This window comes from Sardina pilchardus, chromosome 5 (assembly GCF_963854185.1).
Source record: "Sardina pilchardus chromosome 5, fSarPil1.1, whole genome shotgun sequence".
In the NCBI taxonomy this organism is placed as follows: domain Eukaryota; kingdom Metazoa; phylum Chordata; class Actinopteri; order Clupeiformes; family Clupeidae; genus Sardina; species Sardina pilchardus.
In genome coordinates this window covers 34,735,649-34,763,123 of record NC_084998.1, presented here as the reverse complement: position 1 = coordinate 34,763,123, position 27,475 = coordinate 34,735,649, and the positions used below count along the sequence as shown (strand labels likewise).

The window sequence follows — 27,475 nt, the reverse complement described above, 5'->3', positions numbered from 1 at the left end:
TGGTCAATACTTAAGATTTCTCCAGGGCCTGATCATTTTTTGTATAGGTCACCATGTCTGAAATAAAATCATTGGTGTGTCTGTTTTTTCTGTAGTTGAAAATGTTTGTACCATCTAATTTCTCAAGGATGCACTGGATTTGCGGAGCAAGGGGAACTGTAATAAAGAAATGGTTTTGCTTAAGATCTTGTGTCTTACATGTACGGTGGCACTGAGGGCATTCCTTCTCTGTCACATCACTAGAGCTTTGCATTCCTATGTATGATTTGCAAAAACTACAATAGAAATAAAAGCACAGGTGTCACAGCAAAACCTCCTCTCACTCCTGATAAATATCAGGCAGTAAAGGGTAGGTATTTCAATTTATTCCTGCTTAACAGAGAACAAAATACAGCCAAACACAACAAAAATGTACATGAATTGTTTCTGATATCTCTTTGTTGTTGTTTTTTTTCCAGACACCTTCAAGGGATGGCTAAAGAACAACGGCGCAGGAGAAGCTGAGGTGGCTGTGTGCCACAAGAAAATTGGAGTGTTCATCTCAGAAAAAATCATGGACCTTAACCGAAAAAAAAAAAAACTGCCTTAATCATTTAAAATGTCATGTTCTTTGTTAATTGCTCTGGGAGTCAATATAATAGCCTAGTATGACAATAGAATTGCACATTAAAAAAAAGAAAAAGTTGGTAAGTGAAAACAGTTGTATGTACAGTTGTTTTAAGCCGAGTCATATCTATTTTTGTTTTTCTTAAGTACAAACCTGTTGTCACCAGTTAAAACCATTACAGACCAATTCACACCAGTTGAAAAATATAATATTCTTAAACCAGTTCCTACCATTTAACACCAGTTCATTAAACCAGTAGGCTTAACCTTAACCAATACAATCCAGTAGAGACCAGTTCATTCAACCAGTAGGCTTAGCTGGACCTTAACCAATACAATCCAGTAGAGACCAGTTATTCCACCAGTAGAAGTGTTCCAAATTCCATATAAAAAACAATAAAAAACAGTTGAACTTTTTACTGGTTTCCTAATGGTTTCCAACTGGTTTTCTACTGGATCTCAACTGGATTTTTAACTGGATTTCTACTGGAATTTCCACTAGGTACCTCACAGCGTTCCGTAGCTCCGTAAGTTGCTTCACCAAGGAGCGGGTGTTAGCCAGGATGACCGTAGGTAGAGATGGCTTGCTCCCCCCATGCGCGAACTCTACGTATGCCCCCGCGCCGGTCTCTTTTCCTCCTCGGTGCTGTGGATGTCTGTGGCAACGGCAAATGCATGGCCTCCCCCACTCAGTGAAAGGACTGTCGACAGCAACAGGTGGATCACCAGGACGATAAACAAAAGCTGCGTAGCAGAACGCATCTTGACTTTTGTTGACTCGCTTCTGACTTAACAAACTAACCTTTTCCAATGTGTAGATCGGGGCTTGTGTGATGAAAAACCCTTACATACAGACTATAAAACAAACACTGACACAAACAAAAACAAACATTTCAGACATGCTGCAGGCACTTGTCGCCACAGTGCAGCGCCGGACTAATGTCTGAGCAACTAATATATATCTAGTGAAATTTCCCCCATTTTGAAAATGTCTCCTGCAGCCCTGTAATGCACTGACTATTATTCTGCCACAGTAGTCCTAGCAAGATGGTGGCAATGGCCAGAATAGGTAAAACAACGGAAGTGTAGAAAGAAAGAAAGAACTCGTTTAATATTACTGAAATACTTTTTTTTTTTTTTTTAATTACAATTGCACAATAGGCTTAGGTCCATTGATTCTACAAAACTAATGCTTCACAGAAGTCTAACTGCGTTCACACCGCCGGCGACTTGAGCTTCCAAAGATTCCGGAAGTCATTCATTTTCAATGGACGCCGGCTTCTCTGAGCTGCCAGCAGCGACCAATCCGTCGGCGTCGCATTTTGGCCGTCTTGAGCGACTAGAGAAAGTTGAAAGTGGTTTAACTTTATGATAATGAGCTATGACGCGGTTCAGCGACCAAACGTCCAGCAACAAACATAGAATGCTACTACGTCAGAGCGGCCAGGAGCGGCCAAAGCATCCAAGCTTCCCACAGTGTCCTTTACAGGGCGTCCAGAGCGATTTTGGAGGCTCAAGTCGCTCTTGGTCTGAACACATAGTTAGAATATGCCCGCTTTGCAATATGAAATATCAAACTATTGAAAGCAAGGAACATATGATAACAGACATACTGTAAACAAAAGCAGACGTTAAAATAAGACGATGACTATACATGACAGACAATATACAGACACAGGGCCACCAAGAGGTCAATTTCAGGTAAAGTCTTGACATTTATGTGGCCATTCTACAAAACGTGTGTGTGCGTGTTTGTTTTGAGAATGACCAACACACACACACACACACACACACACACACACACACACACACACACACATATATATATATATATATATGTACACACACACACACACACACACACACACACTTATTACAGTAATGATATATTTCTTATATGAATATTATTCATTTTACTGTATGTATGTACAGTAAATGTATTCAACCATAAAGGGGGTAAAAACACTTGATGTTAACTACCATTACAACCTTGATATACATTTGTGTACATTATTATTTGGTGTGGTCCATTTTTCGTTCTCCAAAAATAATTATAAGGGTAAGGGTGATTAACTGTGATTTGTATTAATTAATATGAAAAAGAAAAACATGGCATATTGATAGCAAATGTTCACAATATACAGTATATACATCCATTGACAGTGGCTTGCAGTAACCCACCATCATTTTCCCATTCTTTGTTTTCAATGTGATCTTTAGTGCTGTAGTACACTTCTAAAGCTAAAATAAAATAACATTTAAAAATATTAACTAGAATTACCACAATGGTATTGTCCACAGAGCATTTTTGGTCAACATACATTTGTGTGGCGAGGCATAATGTATAGATTATTGAGTTTGAAGGAATCTAACAAGTTGATCTTTTAGTCCAAGTGAACGTTCATACCATGTGCTTTGAGGCATTTTGAGATATTGCATTAACAAGAAAGGGACATACAGCGGGAGAAATTAGTATTGCATGCGTCAACCTTTTTTCACTAAGTATACTTTGAGTGAGGCTATTCGCTTGACGTTTTCACCAGACATCAGTATTATCTCAGGTAAGCCACACATAAAGAAAATCCAAACAGCCTTACAGTGAAAGATGGTCCTGTAAATTATTTCCTAAAACACGGTGAACAAAAGCGTATTTGGTGCTTCAGTGCTGTAGCCACAGAAAAATATTAGAACTACTTGCAAGAATTTCCTCTAGTTGTAATACAAATTCATTAGTAGGGTTGGGTATCGTTTGAATTTGAACGATTCCGATTCCGATTCCTTGTTTCGATTCCGGTTCCTAACGATTCTCGATTCCGATTCTTGTAAAAGGCAGGGTCAAAAAAGTTTGGATATTTTAAATGAGCTAGCTAACCAAGGGTCATTCTGAATGACATTTACTATAAATTTCTCACAGGGCTGTTTTCAACTACAATATAAATCGTCTTCTTGTTGCCTCAGCTCGGTTATGCAAACACCTTCTTCGTTGGTGTTTAGCGGCTTCTTCTTCCGGTTCACGGACTGGGAATCGATACTAGGAATTGAAATTTAAACTTTTGAACGATTCCGGGAGAATTGGAAAGCTAGTCCCGGTTCCCATCGATTCTCAATTCTCGATACCCAACCATTAGGACTATTTTCAGCTAAAACATTAAATATTTTAAAGTTCAATGTAGGCTACAGTGTAAGACGTATAAAAAAGACAATAACAATGTCACAAGCAGGAGTTATTTTAATAGGCCAGTAGTTTCACATCTAATAAATGCATCATAAATGCTTAATTTTTGTGGACTCTGACTGACAATCCTGCATATGCATCAGTTCTACGCTCAATTTCATATCCAGGGAGAGTTTTTATGTATTAGCCCATGGTAAAGAAAGGGTCTATAGAATTACTGCATGTCTGGCGTTTTGGGGCGCAGCATCACAGTGATTCGTCCATCGGCCCAATCATATCAGTGGATTTTTTGCATTTGCAGATTATCTGAGTTAATACTAACGTATGGTGAAAATGTCATACAAATAGCCTCACAGCAAGTATGCTTAGTGAACATTTTTTTTGACACAGTCAATATTTACCCCGTTGTAGATGTGGTCACATTGACCTTTATATATTACGACAGGGTACACAACATGACCTCACTGATCTCTGATAACAACTAGTTGGTTTTCTGGTTTTCATTTCACCTCATTAATGCTGCCATAAATCCACAATAAGCAATTATCAAAGGCAAATTTTGTGTTATGCTGTGGCAGTAACAAAACACAGCTATTTTGTAAACATAACAGTCAATGAGTCCTGGTCATTATACAGGACAAGAGTTAATTGCTAAAAGGACTTCTCTACTTTAAAGGAAATCTCTACTTTAAGTTTGTTTTTTTACTGTGTTCAGTTAGATCAAGTATGTGGCACCGCTGTATAATTTATGAACATGGGAAATGACTACAAGTTGGACTTGAACCTGGGTCCCCTTGGGCATGCGGACAAAATCGTAACACTGTAGCCAGTTGTGCCACCCATCTGTCTAAATCTTGAACTCAAAAACATTGGGGTTGAACATTAGCAGAGAAATCATGCATTTTGCCTTCAAAATGTACTGAAGTATACATGTTGAAATCATGTGTAAATATCTTTTATCATTGTGGAAATGGTAATTACATTTAGGGGGATTGCATACTTTTTTGTAAGCCACTGTACCATCTTGTGCTTCTACTTTCAGTTACTATAGTACACTCTGTAGTACAAAGTCTTGTTTCTCCAAAGTGAATAAGAGTTGTCAAACTTAAGAAGATAGGTGCCCTCCCCAGGAAATTCATGGCTGCCACCTTGGACTGCAAGGTGACTGTCCTGTCGATACATTGGCAGAATCTCTCCCAAGTTTGTGTTGACAGTCACTTTACCTCCTTTTTCAACATCAGCAACGTTCGCTAGGTCTGGGGAATGAGACAAAAATGTGTCATGATTACATAAGTAAATAAAAAACAAAACTACATTGTATGTGAATGCTTTCTCCTCTTGGACGCAACAACTAAAAGAGGTCATGGATGGACAGTATTAGGGTTGGGCATCGAAAACCGGTTCCATCTTGGAACTTGGTTTGAACTTGTCAATTCCATCCGTCTTTTTTGTTATCGATTCCCTTAACAATTCCCTCAGCCTGCATGACGTCGGACATTTTCCGGTTTTCGTGAAATTTTGTGTCTCGGTACATTTTCGTCACGCCCTCTGCAACGACTCATACTACAAGTCAACCACGAAGCAGCCATCATGGAGAGGAAGAAGAGATCCAAAGCCTGGCTCCATTTCACTTAACGTGATGAAAATTCTGCCGTCTGCAACCAGTGTAGTATTGTTATCATGTACAATTCTAGGTCCAATCAATTACATCCAACACAAAGTGTTATAGAAAGTATTACTGTGTATTTCATTTACCTATTGTTCATGGTAAACATTTAATTACTTTAGAGAATGGTTTATTTTGGTTTTTGCATAAAAATTTCAAAAGGCCATGGCTTGAAAGTGGTCAGAGATAAAGTCCTACTGTAAATGTGAAAATCATTGAGTATGAACTAAAGTTTATGAAGGGGATCAATTCACTCATCTAATTTGCATATTATGACATCACAGGATGGCAATAACGTCAAATTACGCACCTTTTAGTAAATACTGGTTGTTGAACACATTTGAGCAGTTTTACTTTGATTTTTTTTTTTAATTTCTCCTACATATCAAACGAACAGGACCACAGTCACATGTAAACCAACAATAGTAAACTATTAGTATTACCACAATCCCTATGTTACTATACAATAAAGTAGCCTGGTCAAATCAGTTCCTATTGCGGGCGACTTTGTAGTTCTCCAGAGCCCTATTTTTACTAGCCCTGCTGTCTGTACCATGTCAATTACAGACACTATCATCATGATTATCACTGGCACCTAGCACACCATGCTTATTTGAACCCTCTGGCCAATATTGCTGCAGGCAGACACTGACGTACACACGCAAAGACGCACCTCCATTCACAGACGCATCTTCACTGTCACTGCAAATGGACGACCGATCATAATCTCCAAAAGGCAGATATTCTCCTTCAGAATCAGAGTAGGTGAATGGCAGACCCAAGACTTCATAACACATGAGTTTGTTTTTTAACATTTGCCGTTTTTCTGCGGTTTTTCTGCTTCAATATGTGCATCGCGATCGCGCATTTTACTTCCGCGTTATAAACAGGAAATGCGTCTTCTTCTTGTGTTTCTCGCGAGTAATACAGGCACTTCCTGAAAACTTTGTTACTCAAGTTTGGGCTTGAATCGAAGCTCTGGATGTCTGCCAACTAGTGGTGGAGAGTACAAAGGAGATTTGTCACCCTACTCGGATCTACCGTTTGTTTTAATCAGTGACGTTGCTTGTCGCCGTACGGCGCCTTGGGCGGTTAGAGGGTTAAGATTTGACACATTGCAGTTTTTTAATGCTGGGATTATTTATAAATCAAAGAATTGTGGGTAGATGTGGGTGAACTGTGCAACATGCAGTTTGTGGACAAGAGGCAGACGTAACAGACAGATATTTGGGTTTGAGGGGGTGGTGTGTGTATGTGTGTGTGTGTGTTTGTGTGAAAGTCTTTGTTGCTGGGGCCGTTGTGGGTCAACTCAGCAACATGCAGTTTGTGGACAAGAGGCAGATGTAACGGACTGACGCTTCTGTTTGGAAGAGGTGTGTGTGTGTGTATATGTGTGTGTCTGTGTGTGTGTGTGTGTGTGTGTGTGCCTTGTTGTCGGTGTACAGTATTTCTGAATATGAATGCTGTCTGGACAGGAAATGGCATAGCTTTTATCACATGCAACCAATCCAAAATCGATTTCATATTCAGAAACGTTAACCAGTAACAGCCTGGTTGCTTTGACATATCAACACCAAATTTGATCCTATTACACCATTTGAACAGGTGAGTCGTCCTGTTTATTCTACCATCAATTTCAGGCTATAACACATTGCAACTTACTCAACAGTGAGTAAACAGCAGATGTTCCCGCAATACTCCTGACATTACTCGTATTTGTTCTAGAAACATGCCTAGTTCCTTAGGCTCCTTCCTTCTTTCAGTGGTTACGTGTTTCATGCTGGCTACACGTGAACAACTCATACATAATTCAACACAAGGTCTACAGACCTTAGAGGTGTACATTTCATTTCCATACATCAAAGCGTTCGCCCATGGCAGCCAATCAAATTCGATGGCAAAATCTCCAAACAGGAAGTGAGGTCAAATCTCGGAAACCCTTTGAGGTGTCAAGACCATATTTGGTGGGATGATTTTTGACACCATCCAAAGTAGCCTCAGTAAATTTGGTGTAAATTGGCCACTAGGGGGCGTCGCAATTAGCAAAAATGCATTTTGTCTCATATCTCTTTACGTCTTTGGGATGACATCCACATTTTTACATTGGAGGTGCTCTGGGACATACCACTGGTGAACCTAGGCAACCCGTCACGTCATTGTAAGAATTCGGCAATCGAGGGCAACGCCACCAAACTCGAAGCAGCTTTGCGTCTTAGCCAAACTTTAGCGTTTTGACCTGAGGGCGAGCGGTCGCGTCTCCTGCCGGAGCGCTGTCGCGGCGCGTCGGAGCAAGCACACTTCGGAGCAAGCACACTTCGCACTTTCCCACCGGGTAATAAAAACGGTTCTTTTTAAATTCTATGTTCCTACACATTGTCTTCCAACAAGGGTCCTACCCAACATGTTCGTCCTGTTGATTGACAAACCCTTATTATTATAGCTTATTGTTCTCAAGTGATTTTCATTGCAGAGCTCTGACAATTTTGAAATGTGTGTAGTCCATAAGAAAATGCCAATGTATTATCCTCTTGGAAGAACAGCATGGAATGAAAACAAACCCATCTTTTTATCTTTGTGTGCTACAAACATTTTAACACTTGGAGGTCCGGGGCCTTTTCAGGCACTTTGAGTCAGTCAGCTATACTTTGAGATTTTTAAGCTTTTCATCTAACTAAAAACATCTATGCAAAAGTGGCGCATATGGTTATATTCTAGAGGTCCTCCTCAATAATTATATGAGAGTAAAGTGGATGTAATGAAATCACTTTTTATTATAATTCAGTGTAAACACAACTATTTAAAAACGATTTTCAAATGGCAGAGGTCAAAGGTCAAAAAGACACTATAAACAGAGACGGTTGAAAAAGCGAGACGATTCACAGGAGGCTTCTTCCTGTTCCCCTATGACGTAGGGTTCGAACGCGCCTTTTTAGGAGACTAGCAGGAGATTTTTTACAATGTAACCCTATGGAAGAAATCTTTTTTTCTTGGATTTTGCCCCAGCCCTAATTTATACAGTTCGATACTGAAAATGTTAATGCATTTTCTGTAAATCACATATGTTTTTCACATTCTGACACCGTTATGGTATTTTTAAAAATAAGCAATTAAGGAGAAAAACGACTTTGTTTGTCACTTGTTTGGCTGTTTCTGTAATCCACAGGCACGTGATCAGATGCAGGTTCGCCCTTGCACGGCGGCCCATTCTAATTTCTGTACCCCAGCACCCATAACGTTCAGTCTAATTTCTCCGCCATGTTTCATACGTTTTGTTTATCAGAACTGCACACCACACCATAATCTTTACATAATCGGTTAAGGAATGTATGGCGCGAATTTCTTTAACTACGTGAAAGAAAAATAAAGAGTTGAAGTAGGCTAACGTTTGCTTCAGCTGAAAGAGAAAGGGGAGGAGAACCTGCTGGATCAAGTAAGGTAAAAATAAGTCTTTTTACGTTATTGTTACTTGCTATCCATATTAGCCTACACCAACATCGTTTGTAAAAGTTATTTTTGCCTGTAATTACATCGTTTGTGTATGGCCATAACAAACACAGCTGATCATGAAAGCTGCATTTTAGCACACCATAATCTTAGGAAAGTAATTAATTTCAGTAATTTTTGGTGGATTAATATATGTAAACCAAGATTAGAGACATACTAGGACTGGCACTTAGACGATTTCTTCTATTTTGAACAATGTTTGTCACATAAATAAATGTTGGAGGACTAGCTGTAATTTTGGTTAGCACCAGAAAATGCTGCTTGCATTGGCTTATGTCCCTGATAAAATTCACTCCCGTGCTTCCTGACTCCTAACTTAATGTCAAGTACAAGTAAAAGGTATTTTATTGTCAAGTAAACCTGTTATTCCGTTGGAAGATGTAGCACAATATAGCCTACTGTTGTTTGTTTGCAGTTGCTTAGCTTGGCTGACAACATTACCTGAAGACTCAGTCTTGATCATCGATGGTGTAGCCTAACTTAATGAATTTATTTATTGACGGCTGTTTTCATGAATGCATGATTAGTGATACGTGATAAATGTGTTTAAGTATTGTTTAGCTTTGAGGCAGTCAGATTGCCTTCTTGGATGATACAGTAGGAGGGTGCTCACTGCTGGGTGGTATGGAGGTGGTATACCCATTTATCTTAGCCAGACTACAATAGCCTAGTCCACTCCTTGACAATTCTTTTTGTGTCTTTACGCAATTGCAGTAAAATCCACGTATGTGTGTAGGCCTATGCTTTTTAGGTGTGTTCATATCTCCTTACTTATATTATGTTCATGAATCAATGTTTGCTTGAAACTTGAAGTTTAGTCAAGGAAATAAGTAGTGAGAGCTGATATTACCTCTCCAAGCTGTGAGTCCTCCAAGTAGTGGAAGTGATGTTTAATAAAGCTAAACAACCTATTCACTCTCAGACTTGTGTCTCCCCCCCCCAGATGGCTGGAGACAAGTAGGCTACGTGCAACTGGGGTGGAAGCAACCGACTGCAACCGACAGCAAATATGAAGTTGTTTGAGACATTTCTAAATAAAATAAAAAACATTGTTTTCCTTTTGCAAACCTAACAACTGTGCCAGTGTCTTTGTTCTTGTTTTCATAGTAGAATGTAGCACACAGAGAAGCAGTCACCATCAGCTATTCTGTACATCAGCTTTTGCCTTTCCTCCACATTTGATTTAGCCCCCATATTAAGCGTTGTATCTTGCTTAGATGGTAAAACATCTTATTTTTTGTTACAGGGCCATTATCTGTATTTTTGGGGCAAATGTCAAATCGGGGAATGAAAACATTCTACTCTTTAAAAATTCTAGTTGTTACTGCAACTTCAGTTATGAGTAAATTGATTATAACTTCTGAAAGAAAGGTGATGAATTTATTGGGGGTTTTTTTCACTGAGTAGATGACAACATTGTGAGTCTCAAATACACTCTAGGTTGTTCTGTATTTACAACAGAAATTGGAGGAAAATTAGATTAATCTTGATTAATTGGTATTTGTTTAGTTTTTAGGGGTTACATTTTTAAAAAAATATGTGTTTTCTCCTCAACCTTATAAATTGTATGTTATACCAAAGATACCATGTTAACAGGCTCTTTCTCCTGAATACAATGGTGGGTATAATGTATCTCTGTTATGTAGCATTATATATATAATGCTACATAACATAATATATATTATGATGTAGCATAACCATACAATAACCTTTTCTGTGCCACAAGGGCATCAAGTAAACAAATGGAATGTTCTGTCGAAGCATTATGACACGCATATTTAGGAGACAGGAAGTGTGTACCATTCCATCCCATTGTAAAAGCCTGAGCTGCTTCATCTAGGGTATTTAAGTATCTTTGCTATCAATATATCGAGCTAAGACTTTTGAAGTTTGAACCTTGAAAACAACGGTGTTGGCTCCATATAAGTAAAAAGAACATTAAAAAATGTTATGTAGTTTTACTAGAAATTGGAAGAAAGTCAGACTAAATGGGTCACTAATAGCGTCTTTCCACTGAGCATTTTTCGTAACGGTACGGTACGGTACGGCACGGTACGACTCTACCCTGTTTGGGAGCATTTCGACTGCGGATTAGCGGGTGGAGCCGTTACTATTTTTAGTACCTACTCGTACCTGTTTCAGAGGTGGGTCTAGTCGGGACCAAAGCCTTCGATATAACAAAGTTGCGACACTTCCATGGACTCCTGTGTACAAACAATGGCGGCACATCCGGTATGTCATGGTCGTTGAAAGGAACTATTCCATTGAGAATGAATGAATATCTCAGGTGTTATAATAAGACTTTTCTACATGACTTATGGTCGTGTGCATATTAATGCATTTTCATTGAGTAATATATGATGGTCGATCATTTTAACGTCTAAACCGACGGTGTGCGGTGTCCTAACATGGTCGCCTAGTGTAATTGTCAGTGCATGGATTTGTTAAGAAAATAACTTAATATCAGACAATGCTGCTGCCAGTTACTGTCTGGTTACTAGCGAGCTAGCTAGCCTCCTAGCTAAGGTAACATTTTAAACGGAGAAGTGTAATCAGTGCTTAATTTGTAAAGTGGGAGGTGCCGGAACGCAGAGGATGGGTGGATCCGGCGACTAAAAAATAAATACATTAATAAATAAATAAATAAAGGGTCGGCGGGACGACGACGCACAACGATTCTGTATGCACTAGCCTACAATTAAACCAGTTACCGAGTGCGGAGACAGAGTGCAGATTCGCATGTTTAAGGCTATTTCGCCAACACAGCAAGACAGTAGGCTAACCAAGGTTATTTTAACCACAACGGACAACGCTCAGAGTAAAGGGATGAACTCCAAACAAGCACACAATAGGCTACTCAGTCACGTTCGCCCGTTATCTCCACACACACGTTAACGCAACACAATGAATCAATAATTAAGCTGACAAATAAAACAAAGATTACAATATAGTGAGAGTACCAGCAGAGAATAATTAAGACTTCATTTTACCTACACACATATCTTATTTGTCCAAATCAGCCCATAGGCTACAGTATCCATAGACACCTGGCCTCTATTTCCCTACTCCTCAGATCCCGTGCAGATATGTCCTTTGGCAATCCATGATTTCACGTAGGGAATAGGATTGAACCGGGTAGCCTATAAGCAGGGGGCCGACAAGGCCAATAAAGAGGTGCAAGGAGATGGTAGAGGGGAGAAGAGATGCCCTATTTGCTGCGCAAATCAAGTTAATCTGCGAACTTACTCTGCACTTGAGATGGGGACAGACCGCGGCCAAAAGGTCTGAACGAAATTTTATTTAATGAATGAATGAATTATTATTGCTTTATTTCATTGTGAAATGGTCATGGAGGTGGTGGATCTAATTTAATACCTGCCGGATCTCAAATTAAGCCTTGAATAACTGCCGGATCCAACGTCGGAGGTTCCGGATCTTGTTCCGGCTTGTTCCGGTTCAAATTAAGCACTGAGTGTAATGTCTTTGAAGTGACAATTACCTGAATAACATTAGTGATGTTAGTTAAAGTGGGTAGTTTATACTCAAGTGAACTTGCAACAGTATATTCAGTTCAAGCGAAGTCCCTCAACTGTTAGTGACCTGGTAGCACATTGCTGTATTGCCATAGTATGACATTCACTTGTTAGCTTTTTAAGCTAGCGTTCGCGAGCTAGTTCTAGCCAGCTTGGTTCACAGACTAATTAAATTATTCATTCCGTGTCCTATATAATGATTCATTGGTATCATGGATGATTTTAGACAGTAACATTGTAATCACAATTGTGTTTGTATGCTGTCACTGCTTATTAAGAGGGAAAGTTTCCACCGTTGTGTTCACTTTTTACTGACCGCGGCGTGACAACTTCTAGTGGCCTGAAACCGACGTCACGTCCATGGTAACCCCGCCGACTCCGCCCACTTCCAGGTCACGCTTTAGGTGGAAAAGAAAAAAGTACTGGTGCTGTGCCGTGCCGTGTAGAGCCGCACTAAACCGTACCGTGTAGAGTCAGACTAGTTTGCCAGTCGAAAAGAGCTATTAGTGAGTGTCTCTTTCAAATGCAAATTAAGGTGAATGGGTTTTTTGAATGGGCCTGCAGCAGGTGAGCGGACTGAAATCCTAGGATTTTCTTTTATTGTTTTTACAAAGTGCCATTGATACATTCTCTTTTAAAACACATTTATTTGGAAACTCGTTGATTAAAGGTTTCTAATGGTGTCACTTATATGTTTCTAGGACAAACATTTGCAGAGATGTGTGTTTAGAACAGTTTTTCAAATCCCCAGGGGGGGATTTGGACTCCAGAGGGTGTCTTTGTGGGTTTGACCGGCCCGCGTAAGGTCCGTGAAAAAACAGTCGTCAAGAGCCTAGCATCGAGATAATGCACGCAAATCAACATTGTTGCTTTTATTTAGAAAGCGACTGCTATTTTTACGCCCATACGTAAACACCCTCACTGATGTGTTGGTGAATACAGTTTTACGTTGACACAATGCAGTTGCCTTTACATCGGCGGCGTAATCTTTCTAAGTTTTGGGTCTCCTGTGTCTGCGTCGCTCACCAACGCAACGGTAGTCAGAATGTTGAGTTCCTACTGCTGGTTGGTGGCGATACGAAGTGTTGATTTCAAAACATTACTGACAGATAGACCGTTTACAATCGGATAACCCTGTCATTGAAACCAAAATATTTGCAAAGCTTATGTTAGCGAACTATGACGCTACTACCCACAGGTTGCTTAAATAGCCGGCTACGGCGAGTTGACCAATCAGTCTTGTGTAACATATCAAATTAAAGCAAAAACATTGCCTACATTCTCAAAATAGTTTTCTTTGTGAATTTTGATTACTGACATACCTAGCCTACTATTGTCTGCTCCACATTTTCATAGTCTAATTCTGTATAGAGTTAATTAATGATGGTCTTGCTGAGTGCTGATCACATGGTGCACAGGCCTATGTTTGTACTGACTCCATCACATGTTCATGGCCTTACCTAATTATACTGTACTAGTGTGGTGCCCGTGCAAACAATGTTTTCCAAGAAACTTTTTGCCCAATGACGCTGATGCAGGTAGATCATGTTAAATTGGTGATGATGTAGAATCAGGCCCGTGTTAGAAGAGCTTTTTACTCTCTTTGCAAAGTAAAAAAAGTGAAGGGGAAAGGCATGGAGTTGCAGCTAATGGCAATATTAGACACATTACATAGGCCTACCCATGCATTTTTGCTGTTGTTGGGAAATGATAGCCTAAAGCTAACCGCATGACCATGGCCATGCCAGTTCTATGAACTCGGAGGTGATGTCTGAATGAATGTTATGCCCTTAGCCGATATCCAGATAGAGTCAAGAGCGGCTGTTTTAAATGCAAATTTTAACAGAATACTACCGACGTGTGTGTCGGCATATTGTTGCAAGATCAGCAATCTGATCAGGCAACAGAAGCGCTAGGCAACCGCGGTTGTTGATGAGTAGCCTATGCAACGTTACGTGACTTCAACAGCCTGCTTATCAACATGGGTGCATGTGTTTCGGACTCAGCATGTTTATCCAACATGAACAATCTTGAAACGGTCTGTTGTTTACGTGAGACATTGTAATTTCCATGAATGGCAACACGTGAGTTTGTCAGCAAAATGAGCTTTTTTGTTTCTATATGCTGGAGTAAGTGAGAGTGAGGGGGAGTGGCTAGTGCGGAGAGCGGTAGAATTGTGGGATTGCGGTAGAGTTGTATTTCGCTTAATTTAACGATATCTTTGTCATTTGTTGTCCAAAAACGACCAAACTTCGCACTGCACTCACGCATGTCATTACCCGTGTCAAATTTTAGGTCAGTCGGATGAGCGGTTCGAGAGTTATGTGAGTAACACACACACAGACAGACAGACAGACAGAGTGACACAGACAGACGTTCCTTGCATTAATAGATAGATAGATAGATAGATATTGTACTACTTTTTTGTACCAGTCTTTGTAAACTGAAAAAATATAAAAATATAGCCGCTTTTACTTGGTCTTCCTCACATTTTCATCTGTTCTTACTAAAAGTAACCAAAAGCATACAATTTACTTAATGTTATACAATACTTGAATATAATTTGTTTAATATGCACTTAGTCTTTTGAGCATTTGTTATGTGTTATGGTTTGTATAATAGTTTTGTTTTGTTTAATTTGTCCATTGTTAGAATTTGACATTTATTCTGCTATTGTCCTTAAATTTAGCCTTACCATGCTATAGTTATTGTTATTATATAATTAACTGAGTGACTTATTTGATTGCTATTGTCATTTCATTGTTTTATTTCTCATTAGATTAGTGCTTAAATGATTGTTTTATTGATAATATTGCTATTCTCCCTATTTTGTAATTGTTCACTGTTATTTAATTACATTGCATGTCGATGCAATGTACTGTTATCACTGTTCTTCTTATAGTTATTCTTCTTCCGACCAAAATCAACGATCAAAGGCTCTAAAACCACTGAACCGTTTGACGTCATTCAAACACTCCTACATAGGTCTTGTAACGGAGATTTGTTCTATGATTTTTCAAATGTGTGAACTTTATACTTTTTGAGATATTTACGATAAAAGAAATTAAAATTCCCATAGAGTTTACATTGAGACCCTTTGGCGGCAAAGATTAACTGTTACGTCAGTGCTCAGCTGTCAGTAATCAAGGATCTCTGATCCAAAGCCATGCCACCGCCGCTGCGCTGAACCAGGCTAAACGTGAATGTTACCTTACGTCTACTCATTAAGCTGTAACAGCTGCAGCTGCTGTAAACCAGGACGTTATCGTCTTGTCTCCTGTTAGGCCACTCCTTACTTGATTTGTTTATATCGTAACAGTAGCCTAACCGGTTTGCTCTCGGTAACGTTATCAACAGCTAAAGACAATCTAACCTAACGTCAACGTAAACACTGTATGTAGCTAACGACAACCAAACTTCCTCCAGGCTAACGTTTAACGTCGGGGTAGGCTGCCAGGCGAACAGGGCTTACACAAGGGCTTTTAGCCATCTCGACAGAGCAGCGTTTTAAGTGAAGTCCAACCAGTTGCACCATTTAGGTTCAAGCCTTCTTCTCAGTCGCTTATTGTACATTCCTATTAGGACTATCACACTCACACACCTGGAAACGGTTTCGAAGAACATACTAGCTCATCCTGTAATATGTGTAGCCTACATAAAATATTCTACTGTAAGCTAACGTTACATTAGCTAGATATCCTACCTATTGCTGCATCATCGTTGATTGGCGTTGTTTGAGATTGTATTCCGTATTCCAATGGTGTCTATAGCCTACTTTTAACCTGCATTAGTGTAGATATGAAGGCTAAGCTATCCTACCAGTCGTTTCACTGTAGGCTACTAAAGTCAGCTCTTGCAACTCGTTTGAAGTTGGCAACTTCATTCAGTCTTTTAAATTCTAATAAATGAAGAGTTAGTTTCCAAAATAGCCTATATCCACAATTTTGATGCATTTTCATAAATCACTTTTTAAATGTGACTTTCCAAGTTGGAATTGCAATTGGGTAATTGTTATTTATCTATTCTTCAGTTTAGCCTAGTTGTCTTTTTAACTATAGGCCTAATATGTTTTACGCAGCTAACAACCTTTTTGCATTTACATGCAATGGTAATTCCTTCCATGGAATTACATTTTCTAGTTTGTATTGCTATTTATCTGTATGTCGCTTTGGACAAAGGCGTCTGCTAAATAACCATAACCATAACCATAACCATAACCATAATTGTACAGAATTGAGTTCAGACTTGAGTTCAGTGTTTTGGGTCCGGCCCTCCTCATCAGTCCCAGTTTCTAATGTAGCCCCCTGGGGAAATTAGTTGCCCACCCCTGTGTTAGATCCAACTTTTGCCTTTTACAATCTCCCAAGACATGTCTGAAGATGGGGGAGGGGTCAAGTTTATAACCCCAGTTACTGAATACCACTCTGTAGACATCTTAAGAGTCATTGCACGAGAAAACCAGGCAAAACCAGCAGGAGGTAGGAAGATGGGGGTCGGCCAAATCGGCTCATACTTTGTATATGTGATAAGTATGTGGAACTATGAACAGCCATATACTTAAAATCCTCAAACTCTTTTTTGTTGTGGAGTTCTGGGGCCCCTCTCAGAGAACCTCAAAAATCCAACAATTCATGGCTGAAAATGACTGAAATTGCCATTTCTACCCTGATTATCCTGATAAAGATATGAACTTGAGCTTTATGTTTCCATAGAGTTTAGGTAGAATAGTTTTAAAGACCAAAAGGTGCACTAGGGGGTTATCTGCACCACTGAAAGCAGAATTTTCATCCCTCTAAAATTGGTCATTTTTAGGAGGCATTATCTCACATTCGCAGTGGCTTTGGTGGATGGTTTTACTGTTGCTGGACAGAGAAACATCTTCTGATTCAAAAACAATTGTCGTCTAATTGGGCCACACATAATGTGCGCCGTGCCAGGAGGATCTTTACGGGTTTTTTTCGGGTTTTGGAGTATAATAAACCAGGCAATAATATCTCACTATAGGGTAATTTATGGTCAATTTTTGTGTCACTGTATGACAAATTGTTAAAGAAAGCTTTAATTAACTAGAAAAGCACTCAAAGAGTGCATGCATTGTTGTTCTTGGTTGTCATACATTTGAAACTAGACTATTCAGATCGCCACCGAGTGGCCATACCATGCCATTACATCGCAAACATCTGGCATTACATCTGTTTGTGATGTGATGCCATGGTATGGCCATCTGATGGCGATATGAATATGTATATCATAGGCCAAAACACGAAAAATCCTGCTAAACACCCTCCTGGCACGGCACACATTATGTGTGGCTCAATTAGACGACAATTGTTTTAGAATCAGTAGATGTTCCTTTCTCAAGCAACAGTAAAACCATCCACCAAAGCCACTGCGAATACAAGATAATGCTTCTTAAAAATGACCGAAATTTAGAGGGAGGAAAATTCTGCTTTCAGTGGTGTAGATAACCCCTCGGTGCACCTTTTGGTCTTTAAAACTATGCTAGGCTCTATGGAAATATAAAGCTTATGTTCAAATCTTTATCAGGATAATCAGGGTAGAAATGGCAATTTCAGTCATTTTCAGCCATGAATTGTTGGATTTTTGAGGGTCTCTGAGAGGGGTCCCAGAACTCCATAACAAAAAACAGCTGGAGGGTTTTAAGTATATGGCTCCACATACTTATCACATATACAAAGTATGAGCCGATTTGGCCGACCCCCATCTTCCCACCTCTGCCTGGTTTTCTCATGCAATGACTCTTACACATCCCAAAAAAACATGAGATAAAGTTGAAAAACAGAAAATGAAAAGGGGTCTGGCAGGTAGCACTAAAGAAATAACATGTTATAGATGAAATATTGAGGCCTTCAAAATTAAATACCTTCAAAATTAGGCATATAACATAATAAATGTCCTCTAACCTTCTTGCTCCTCTTCATCTTCATCATCACTGGACTCACTAATATGAACAGTAATGGCACAGTTGGTGATTGGTGACCAGTCAAAGTATACACCAAAGCCAATGTCATAGCTGTCAGTGGCAAACTCCCAACATACACGTTGGTACTCTGCTACAGTGGGGACATGCACTGTCATAATGTTGCCACGGTAAACTTTCACGACAGCACCCTTCTCTTGTTGCAAATTTGTTTTCAGCTCCTTCAGGGACCCCGAAGTCCAGGTGGATGCAGGCTTCACAACAGGCATAGCTTCAAAGACGAAAATGAGGACTGTGAGAGACAAAGAAAGAGCAAGATGAGTGGAATGTTTAGAAACAAATGCACAAAAACACACAATTTCCTTTATCTAGTTGAACTGACTGTCTGATACCCTTTGGAGTCCGCTCCCATCACCACAATCACCAGTAGGCCTATCTTACATGCTACTTGATTTCGCGGCTCCAAAAATCCAAAGTAGGCTAGCCTACGATGTACAAAAAACAGACATAGCTTTTAAGATTTTGGGGGGTTAAAATCACTTTCTCTGCTGCAGTCGAGTTGGGCTCTGCACTATCTGCAGTCTTCCAATTAAGTCAACTTTCAATAAGGACTGTGCTTGACAGCACGACTCCGGTCACCTGTGCCTGACCCCTCAGGCAGCGCATCCACTCACAAAGCAGACAGCGGCGCCTCTGCTACTGCGGGCGTGTTTTTTTACACAGTTGAATATTAATTTTCACCGTCGAATTTCTGATTTTTAAAACTATTTGACTATAAATTTGAATATTGAATATTCGTTGACAGCCCTACCTTATAGTTATCCTTCTTACTCGCTTAGAAAAGCGCCATGTTTTATTTTGTATCACCATACTATTATGTAGTCTACATTACTGTTGTGTAACTACTTGTGTAACTGTAGGGAAAATGTGGAGGTGTTTGGTCGCCTCTAACTTCATCTCTGTTTGGATCCAAATGAATGAAATAAAAAGTTTATGCAGCATCCTTCTCTCCACCACCAACTCCAGGGGCTCTAGGGCTGACCCCAACACAGAGCCAGCTTTCCTAATGATCCTATTCAGTCTTTTAGTTTCCCTGGCTGTAATACTACTTCCCCCACAGATGGCAAAAAAGAAAATTGCACTAGCAACAACACTCTGATAAAACATATTCAACATTTTACTGCACACATTGAATGACCTGTTACTTACTCAAGAAATAGAGTCTAGCGCTGCGCACCAGAGCCATTGAAACGCGAGAGGTAGCCTATGTATCAACTCTTCTTAGTTAAGGGAATAACGTGGTTTAATATGAAAACGGTGGCGTGTTCCTTTAAAGATGTTCTTTTTTTTAATCATTATTATCATAATCCTGATAACATTTATTATAGACGTCAATGGCAGTGAATGAGTTAAGGCAGTGTTTCTCAACCTTTTTTCAGTCGCGGCACCCTTTACATGATTGAAAAATCTCAAGGCACCCCAAACTTTTTTAAAAACTCATAAGCGCGCGCACACACACACACACACACACACAGGAGTGTGACTTACACTCAGTGAGAGACTTGGGCCTGCAAGGATGAATACAGCTGCTCTATTCTCGCAGGAATGGATGACAGACACGCGTAGCTCCTTGTCCACAGCGCTCTCTAGGGCGCTCTCTGTACTTGAATCCGAACATGAGGTAGCATAATTGTCATCATACTGACGTTTCTCAAGCCGTTTTCAGACAGACGTGTATTTTCGCAATGTTCACACCACAGACTTTTTACAGTGTTTTTTTTGTGTGTGTGTGCTGTCTGAATTCTTATGTCCATAGGCTATCTGCTACCGGAACTTTTCCTGCTGCTGACCTAGTCATTTGGCCGTAATGTTGCCACCACAGCATGTGAATGCAATCGCGGAAATATTCTGCACTTGTCAGTGATGATCGAGGGAAGTATTACGTGTATAAAGCGCCCTAATGCCAGTTTTGCATCTTTCTAACACGCTGCTGGTAATGCAGCAATGTTATAGCCAGAGGTGGGCACAAATACATCAAAAACTATTTTGTTACAAAAAATACTGGCGTAGAAAATGTAACAAAATAAAATACAAAATACGGATGTGAAAAATGTATTTAATTAAAATACAAGTAATTAGTAAAAGGAAAATACAAAAATACCACCACAATAATCATGGTATACCAACTTTTAAAATAAACTACAAGAAATACTAGTTTTTTATTGGCGGACAGAGGCCTAAATACTTTACTTTGGGCTGAAGTAGCCTGGTCCTACCATACTCTCGTACATTCATAATGTACAGAGTAGGGATGTCACGAGAACCGATACTTGCGATACCTCTCGATTCTAAAATGAAAAAACACCGACGATGCCTATTTTTTTGAAGCACCGTAAGCACCGACGCCAGCATAAACATCGGTGCTGCGACTCTTCCGGAACAGATGGGGGCAATACAGTGTTTCCCACACATAGACTAATTTGTGGTGATGCGCCACAGATTCAGCACCGGCCGCCACATATTGCGTTTCGTTACTTTTTTTCATTTACTTATCTATTTTTTAAGGTATTGAAAAACACGCAACATTCGTTAAGCTGAATTTCCTTTCCCTGCTCTCCTTCTCGGTCACTCACGCGTCTGTCTCTCATGCACACACATATGCACACACACACACAGCCTCTCCCCTCCGTGCACACAGCGTCTGTCTCCATGAAAACCAACCAGATCATTCCTGGAAGCGTGGTCATACTGATGCACCTGACGCTGCCCGGGTGGAAGCATATAGTTCTTCTGCAACTTTTGTAGATTATAGGCCTACGTGCAACTACCAAACAGTAAAAGTAAAGTAAAAGTAAACTTGTTCTCCTTGGCCCGCTGTCGTACGTGCTCAATGGACACCCGCCCACGACATGCACATTTAATCCAAATAAAACATTCACAATCGTGAACGCAATGACGCACAGAAGACGACTAGCTAAATTGCTGTTTAAAATCCGGTTAGCATCATTAGCTAGTCTATGCTGCAGACATTAAAACTCTTCAAGTTTGCATTCAAGTTGACTGACCATCTCAATACCAATGTTTTTCAACTCCAAGACTTAAAAGGTTCTGTCCCAAGGAGAAAAAGTAGCTTACCTTGAAACTTAAACACATGTGGGGAAACTGAACAGTCCAACCAGAGTATGATAAGCTTAGCCTGCTACTTTGTTTACAAAATGTTGAGGCTTCAACCAGACAGCTGAATTTAAGAGGTGGAGTTGTAATATGAATAGTAGGCTATAATCTGCATAAAGTTTGCTGCTAATGAAGATCAGAAATTTCATATAGAATGTATTAATAGTTACAGAATGTATGTGTGTTTCAAATAAAGACTTTACATCTTGTAAAAAAAAATCATTCACATTATATGAAAGCAGAGCGATAAAAAGGAGATTCAAGTTGTTGGCTTTTATACAATCCATTAGAAAAGTGATTTAATTAATTATGTGTAAGCCTATGTGATATGCTCGCAATTGGATACTGTATTCTGTTATGCTCTGTATGTTATAGAAATTATTTTTCAGTATTCTGCAAATATTTCAATAAAGAAATTCATTAAGTACATGGGATTTTAGAAAATCCTTTTTTTTTAACGATAGTATCGAATTTGGCATCGAGAATCGTGTAATTTTACTGGTATTGGCACCGACTACTGATTTTTTGGTATCGTGACACCCCTAGTACAGAGAGTCTGGACACTTTCTATTGCCAAGCATGAATTTCCTTGAATGCGGATACTCTGCCCAGAGCCTCTCAGATCTGCCATAACCAATCGATAAACATTTGGTCGTGAGGTGACATGCTCAAACTAGCGACCTCAACGTCATCGTTCTCAGCTACTCCCTCTGTTCGCTGATTGGACCTGCACATTTTTGTCTTGAGAAAACCTGTGAATATACCGCAGACCCAGATTACGTAGTGGAGTGAAATGAAAACTGACGAAGACAGCTCACAAAATAAATGTGAGCTTTAGAGCTAACCTTAATTCCCAAACACTCACATACTCCTTTGTTCTAGTCTTCAATTTTTCGCATTTCAGCGAAGGTGTTTACACCAAGCATGGTTTACGAAGGTTGAAGGTAAAGTAAAAATAATATTTTGTGCAATGGTGGTTATCAAAGGTGAAAAGACCACACTACTTATTTATTTTTTCAAAAAGGAAACCAGATGGTTAAGCCTATTTAAAGAGATAACACCCCACCTTGACCAACATTTTATAAGATAAAGTTTTTCAATTGTGTTGGCTAAAAATGATTATCGCCCGATATATCGGTTATCGGCTATTGAAACTCTAAATATAGATATTGGTATCGGTCTTCAAAATCCCATATCGGTCGGGCTCTATCTTCTGTTTTAGGTGACGCCGGGTCAATGGGGAATTCAATTGAACATGGCGTCACGCATGTGAATGTTTTTGTTCTCCACGATGCGATAATAAAATTGTGTAATTCTTACTGTATATATCAGACAAAAATGTATGGGGGGGTTATTCCTGCCAAAAAGAAAATTAAAATGAAAACAGTGAAATTAAAAAGAAAAACTCGTTTTGCAATTGCAAGTGCAATTATCCTGCCAAATTTAAAAAATAAAATGAAATGTATAAATTTGGCTTTTAAAGTGACAAAAAAGAAAATTTTCATTACCATCTTGGTATAGCCTGGCAAGCCAAACTATAAAGAAATGTATAGTCTGGGGTCGGACCATTCACAGAGCTGAAGCCTGTGGGTGGGATGAACAGTTGTCTTTCAAACTGTCTCTGCACGTGATAGGCCAGCATTTGTGACCAATCGTAGCCGGTCGGCAAAACGGCAAATACATCCTTCTTTAAAACGAATGACTTGAGTGTTTCTTTCTGCTCAACCTTCAAAGAAAAGCCCAAGTCTAACTCTTCCAAAGCCGATTCAAACGAGCACGCTTTGTTAGCATCCATCTTTAGTTTTTCTCTATGCTTGTGCAACACAGTCTCACACCCAACTCGTCGAACGAGGACGAATGGTCCAGCCCCCTGGCGTCAATAGGTGCGTTTGACTTGATGTAGCCGTCTTAAAGGGATAGTTCGGATTTTAAGACACGAAGTTGTATGGGTTCCCTGTCAGCAACGTAGTGCATCAGCACTGACTTACCCCCGACAGCGTCCTGTGAGCCGAGATCCAGCCGGTTTTTGATCGTTTTTGATGCCGGACTATTTTCTTCAGCAAGTTTCTGGGGTCACGAAAGTAAAGTGTTTTTCTTCTCAAAACCATATGCGTTCAACAGAGTGATATATTTGCACCACAAAAACGTTGTCCAGCTGTCAGTAGCGCGCAGTGATAGGAATCGCGAAAAATAAGTAAGTGATAACGAGGTTTGAATTTTTCCTGGACAACGTTTTTGTGGTGCAAATATATCACTCTGTTGAACGCATATGGTTTTGAGAAGAAAAACACTTTACTTTCGTGACCCCAGAAACTTGCCGGACTACTTTCTTCAGCATCAAAAACGATCTAAAACCGGCTGGATCTCGGCTCACAGGACGCTGTCGGGGGTAAGTCAGTGCTGATGCACTACGTTGCTGACAGGGAACCCATACAACTTCGTGTCTTAAAATCCGAACTATCCCTTTAAGACGACTGCAGACGAGACTATTTCTGACATTCTGATAGGTTTTCAACCATGACGTATGTACAACTCCGGTTTGAAAGACGTATCAGAATGTCAGAAATAGTCTCGTCTGCAGTCGTCTTAAGACGGCTACATGAAGTCAAACGCACCTATTATCCGAAGCCGAAGGTGATCTAAGGCGGGCTCAAGGACTCCGTACACAGATAGAGCGCTCTGATTGGACCGACTGACTTGGTGTCGAACGCAGGCTTGGACTTAACGGTGCGACCCAAGACCATTCCGCTAGAGAAAAATATTTTGTGCCGCTAGGGTGCGTCTAGATTTCTAGGCTAATCCTGGTATATTACTGCCAAAAATTAAAATGAAAATGTTCATTGGAAAATGAAAATGCAAACTTCACTTTGACTTTGCCTTTTCCTAACAATGCGCACAATGTATGCCTAATGATAAATAAAATTAAAACTGACACCTGCTTGTGATTTATTTTTCCATTTCTGAATTTTCATTTTCATCTTCATTTTCAAGTCCACAAGTTGTTTTTTGGCAGGAATAACCGCAAATTAATAATGTAGTGCACTATCAAAGTGAAATGGTTGCTGGCATAAATCAGCGGCATCATGTGTTTAAGAACATAATTGACGTTTTGTTTACAAATGTTCAATGGGAGCCGTAAAGCGGGAAAGGGCGGAAACCAAGGACAATTTCTCCGGATGATGTGACACCGGTAGCTTGGTCTTGGTGGTGGTACTGGTCGCGGCGGGGCCGGTGAAGTACCCGATTTGGTTCTCCCCCAGTTCGTGTTTCCCTAGGTCTTTCTGCAGAAGCTCTAGTCGGCTACCGTAGCTGAAAACCGGAAAACGCAATTCAGTACTAAGAATACGTACGGTAACCTAGCCACAACGTAAAGGAAACACGAATTGGGGGGAACCAAATCGGGTACTTCACCGGAAAATGTCCCTTATTTTCAAATCCAAAACTTGACAGGTATGGGTTCACCTAAATAATGGCATTTGGCTGAAGGACTACTTATCAGCAAAGCTAACAACATCCCTAGTACAGTTGGCTAAGCTACGTTAGATTCTCGCTGGCTGTAGAGATTCGTCAGAAGTATCCTGTCTAACGTTAGCTCGACACCAGTTGAAGTAGCCTAACAGTCGGTGTTTGAGTTATGTTAAGTTCGAAACGTCCGTTTAGATAGCCAGCATGTAAGTTAAGGTTCACTACTGAGACCAAGTATGTACACCAGCTACGGACTTTATGGATATTTTCCTATCATTTAACTTATTGCCTCGTTAAACACAAACATCACCTGCCACTGGCAGATTCACGTGGATACACCAGAGACACTTGATACACCTACCTTGTCAGCAAATAATGTTGAATAAAACTGCGTCAGAACAAAGGCAAGCGAGATCTTCATTAAACATGTTACCTAGTAGTCTAGCCTACTTCTCAAATCGGGCCGAGGAGTCCCAAAACGGCCATGAACGTACATGAACTAGCCTATGTATGCAGCTCCACACTTCCGCAGTTAGACGGACCTGTACGTACCAAAGAGGGTTATCTTTTAGCGGAGCGTGAGGCGCAAACGTTCGACAACTTCCGCGTTCTATGATTGCAAGAGGGAGGGGGGAGTTCCCCTTAATGCAGACCAGCCCTCACTGCATTAATGTCAAATAAATGGGAGACATTTGGAATTCTCTTGGTTAGTAATCAAGAATCGTTGCCAGTACTTAAAACACCAGTTACGCAGTTATGCACGGTCATTCTAACAGCGGTGGTAGTTAGGCTACTCCCTTCAAATTAGCCTACTGATAGCTAGGGTCGAATTCTGAAAAATTGGGCTCTTCTGGAAAAGTTTTTTTATTTTTGGCAGGGTGTTAGCAGAGACACTGCTTTAAGACTTTGGTGTTAGGCAAATATGAAGAGTCAAAGTAACAATAATTACATATAAAGTAAATTACAAAGTAAAATGCCATGTAAGTCATATCACCAAGTATCAAATTTAAAGAGACCCTATGCAACTTTTTCATAGTCATAAAATCGCTTACACCTTGTCCTAACCGAACGCGATGCGAGCGAACATTAGCGATAAAATCCATTTAATTCCATTGTTTTCAATTGGAGTGTCCAGACTGAAGCGACGCGAGCAGCGCGACATTTTTAAGAGAACTTTTGTCGGACGCCCCGTTTCTATTTTCTTTTTGTCGCTCGCATTGCTCTACTATTCTGATTGAGAAATATGGAATCCCTTGACGCAACACAATGGCATATTTAACGGATTCAGTGTAGACAGACAATATTGACAGTCGCTCGCTTGGATCCGGTTAGGACACGGTGTTAGAAATCCTTGTTTTGCTTGACTGACCAGTTTTATCGAAAACAGTCACATTTCCTCCCGCCCCTAGTGTCCCTATCCGCTATTACAACCTTGCAACTTTCTGATAAACGATCGTCTGCTGTTTACATCTGGAAGTCAGAGACGCGAAAGGAACAAGAAGAACCACGCTTGCAATTTATATATTTATATATAGCCTATATATGTATAAATATACACGCTAAAGCTGTCGGGGAAGCTCTGCAGAGAAATATGCAAGCATAAAACGAGCGAAAACGAAAACGAAACCAGAGATGAAATCGCCAATCCTGCATTATTCCTCTTTAAATCTATCAACGATTATTAAATGTAATCTAATTTAAAGTTTAAATCAATGTCATTTGAATTTTGAATTACATTAAACTTTAAATCAATTGAATAAGAAGTTGAATTAATTTGAAGTCATACATCACATTTACATTTCCCTGTTGTTCTCATTTTGAATGAGACTTAAAATTTCAGCCTCATGCAATTCCGTGCGCCACCATTTAATTCGAACGCCTTTACTTCAGACTTTGGACTTTGGTACTTCGGTTGTACTCTCACCTGTCAATCATGCTATGTCCCCCGCCCCCCGCCCATCCACTGAATCTGAGTTGATTTATCAGTTCTTTAGTAATAGTTTCCACCACTTCATCACCATCACCAGAGCCTTCGTCCTTCGTCTGACGCTGGGTTTCCACAGAGCATGTGGCAGAGCAAAATGCTAAGACTGAAAAGTTTGCTGTATGTAGATGCTTGTGAAAAGAAGATTTTGTTGTGAGAGAGGAAACTCATCCATGGGTGCTATCTCACTTGGATTGTATTTAAGTACATATTATTTGAGTTGATTTGCATTTTATAGGATAGTGATAGGAGGTATTTCCTATTTTTTCATGATTTTGATAATATTTCATTATAGTTATTATCATTATGGTTATTGTTCAGGGTGTGAACGGCCCTTAAGAGACATGCAAGTGAGAGATGCTAGCACCCATGGATGAGTTCCTCTCTCACTCTGAGAACAAAATCTCCACTTCACAAACTTCTACAT

At 39.9% G+C, this 27,475-nt stretch overlaps 1 protein-coding gene across 2 annotated transcripts; it reads right to left on the bottom strand.

Moving 5' to 3' along the window:
• Positions 1-307: 307 nt before the first annotated feature.
• On the bottom strand, positions 308-26,411 carry tmed8 (transmembrane p24 trafficking protein 8). Of its 2 annotated transcripts, none has more exons than XM_062537367.1 (3): positions 25,426-26,411; positions 18,409-18,717; positions 308-5,037 (listed from the first exon to the last, which is right to left on the bottom strand). In XM_062537367.1, exons 2-3 carry the CDS (start codon positions 18,692-18,694, stop codon positions 4,820-4,822), a joined length of 504 nt encoding a protein of 167 aa, XP_062393351.1. In that variant the 5' UTR covers positions 18,695-18,717; positions 25,426-26,411; the 3' UTR covers positions 308-4,819. The 2 variants fall into 2 exon arrangements, with proteins under 2 accessions (XP_062393351.1, XP_062393352.1); XM_062537368.1 differs by lacking the exon at positions 25,426-26,411 and adding an exon at positions 19,974-22,486.
• Positions 26,412-27,475: the final 1,064 nt, after the last annotated feature.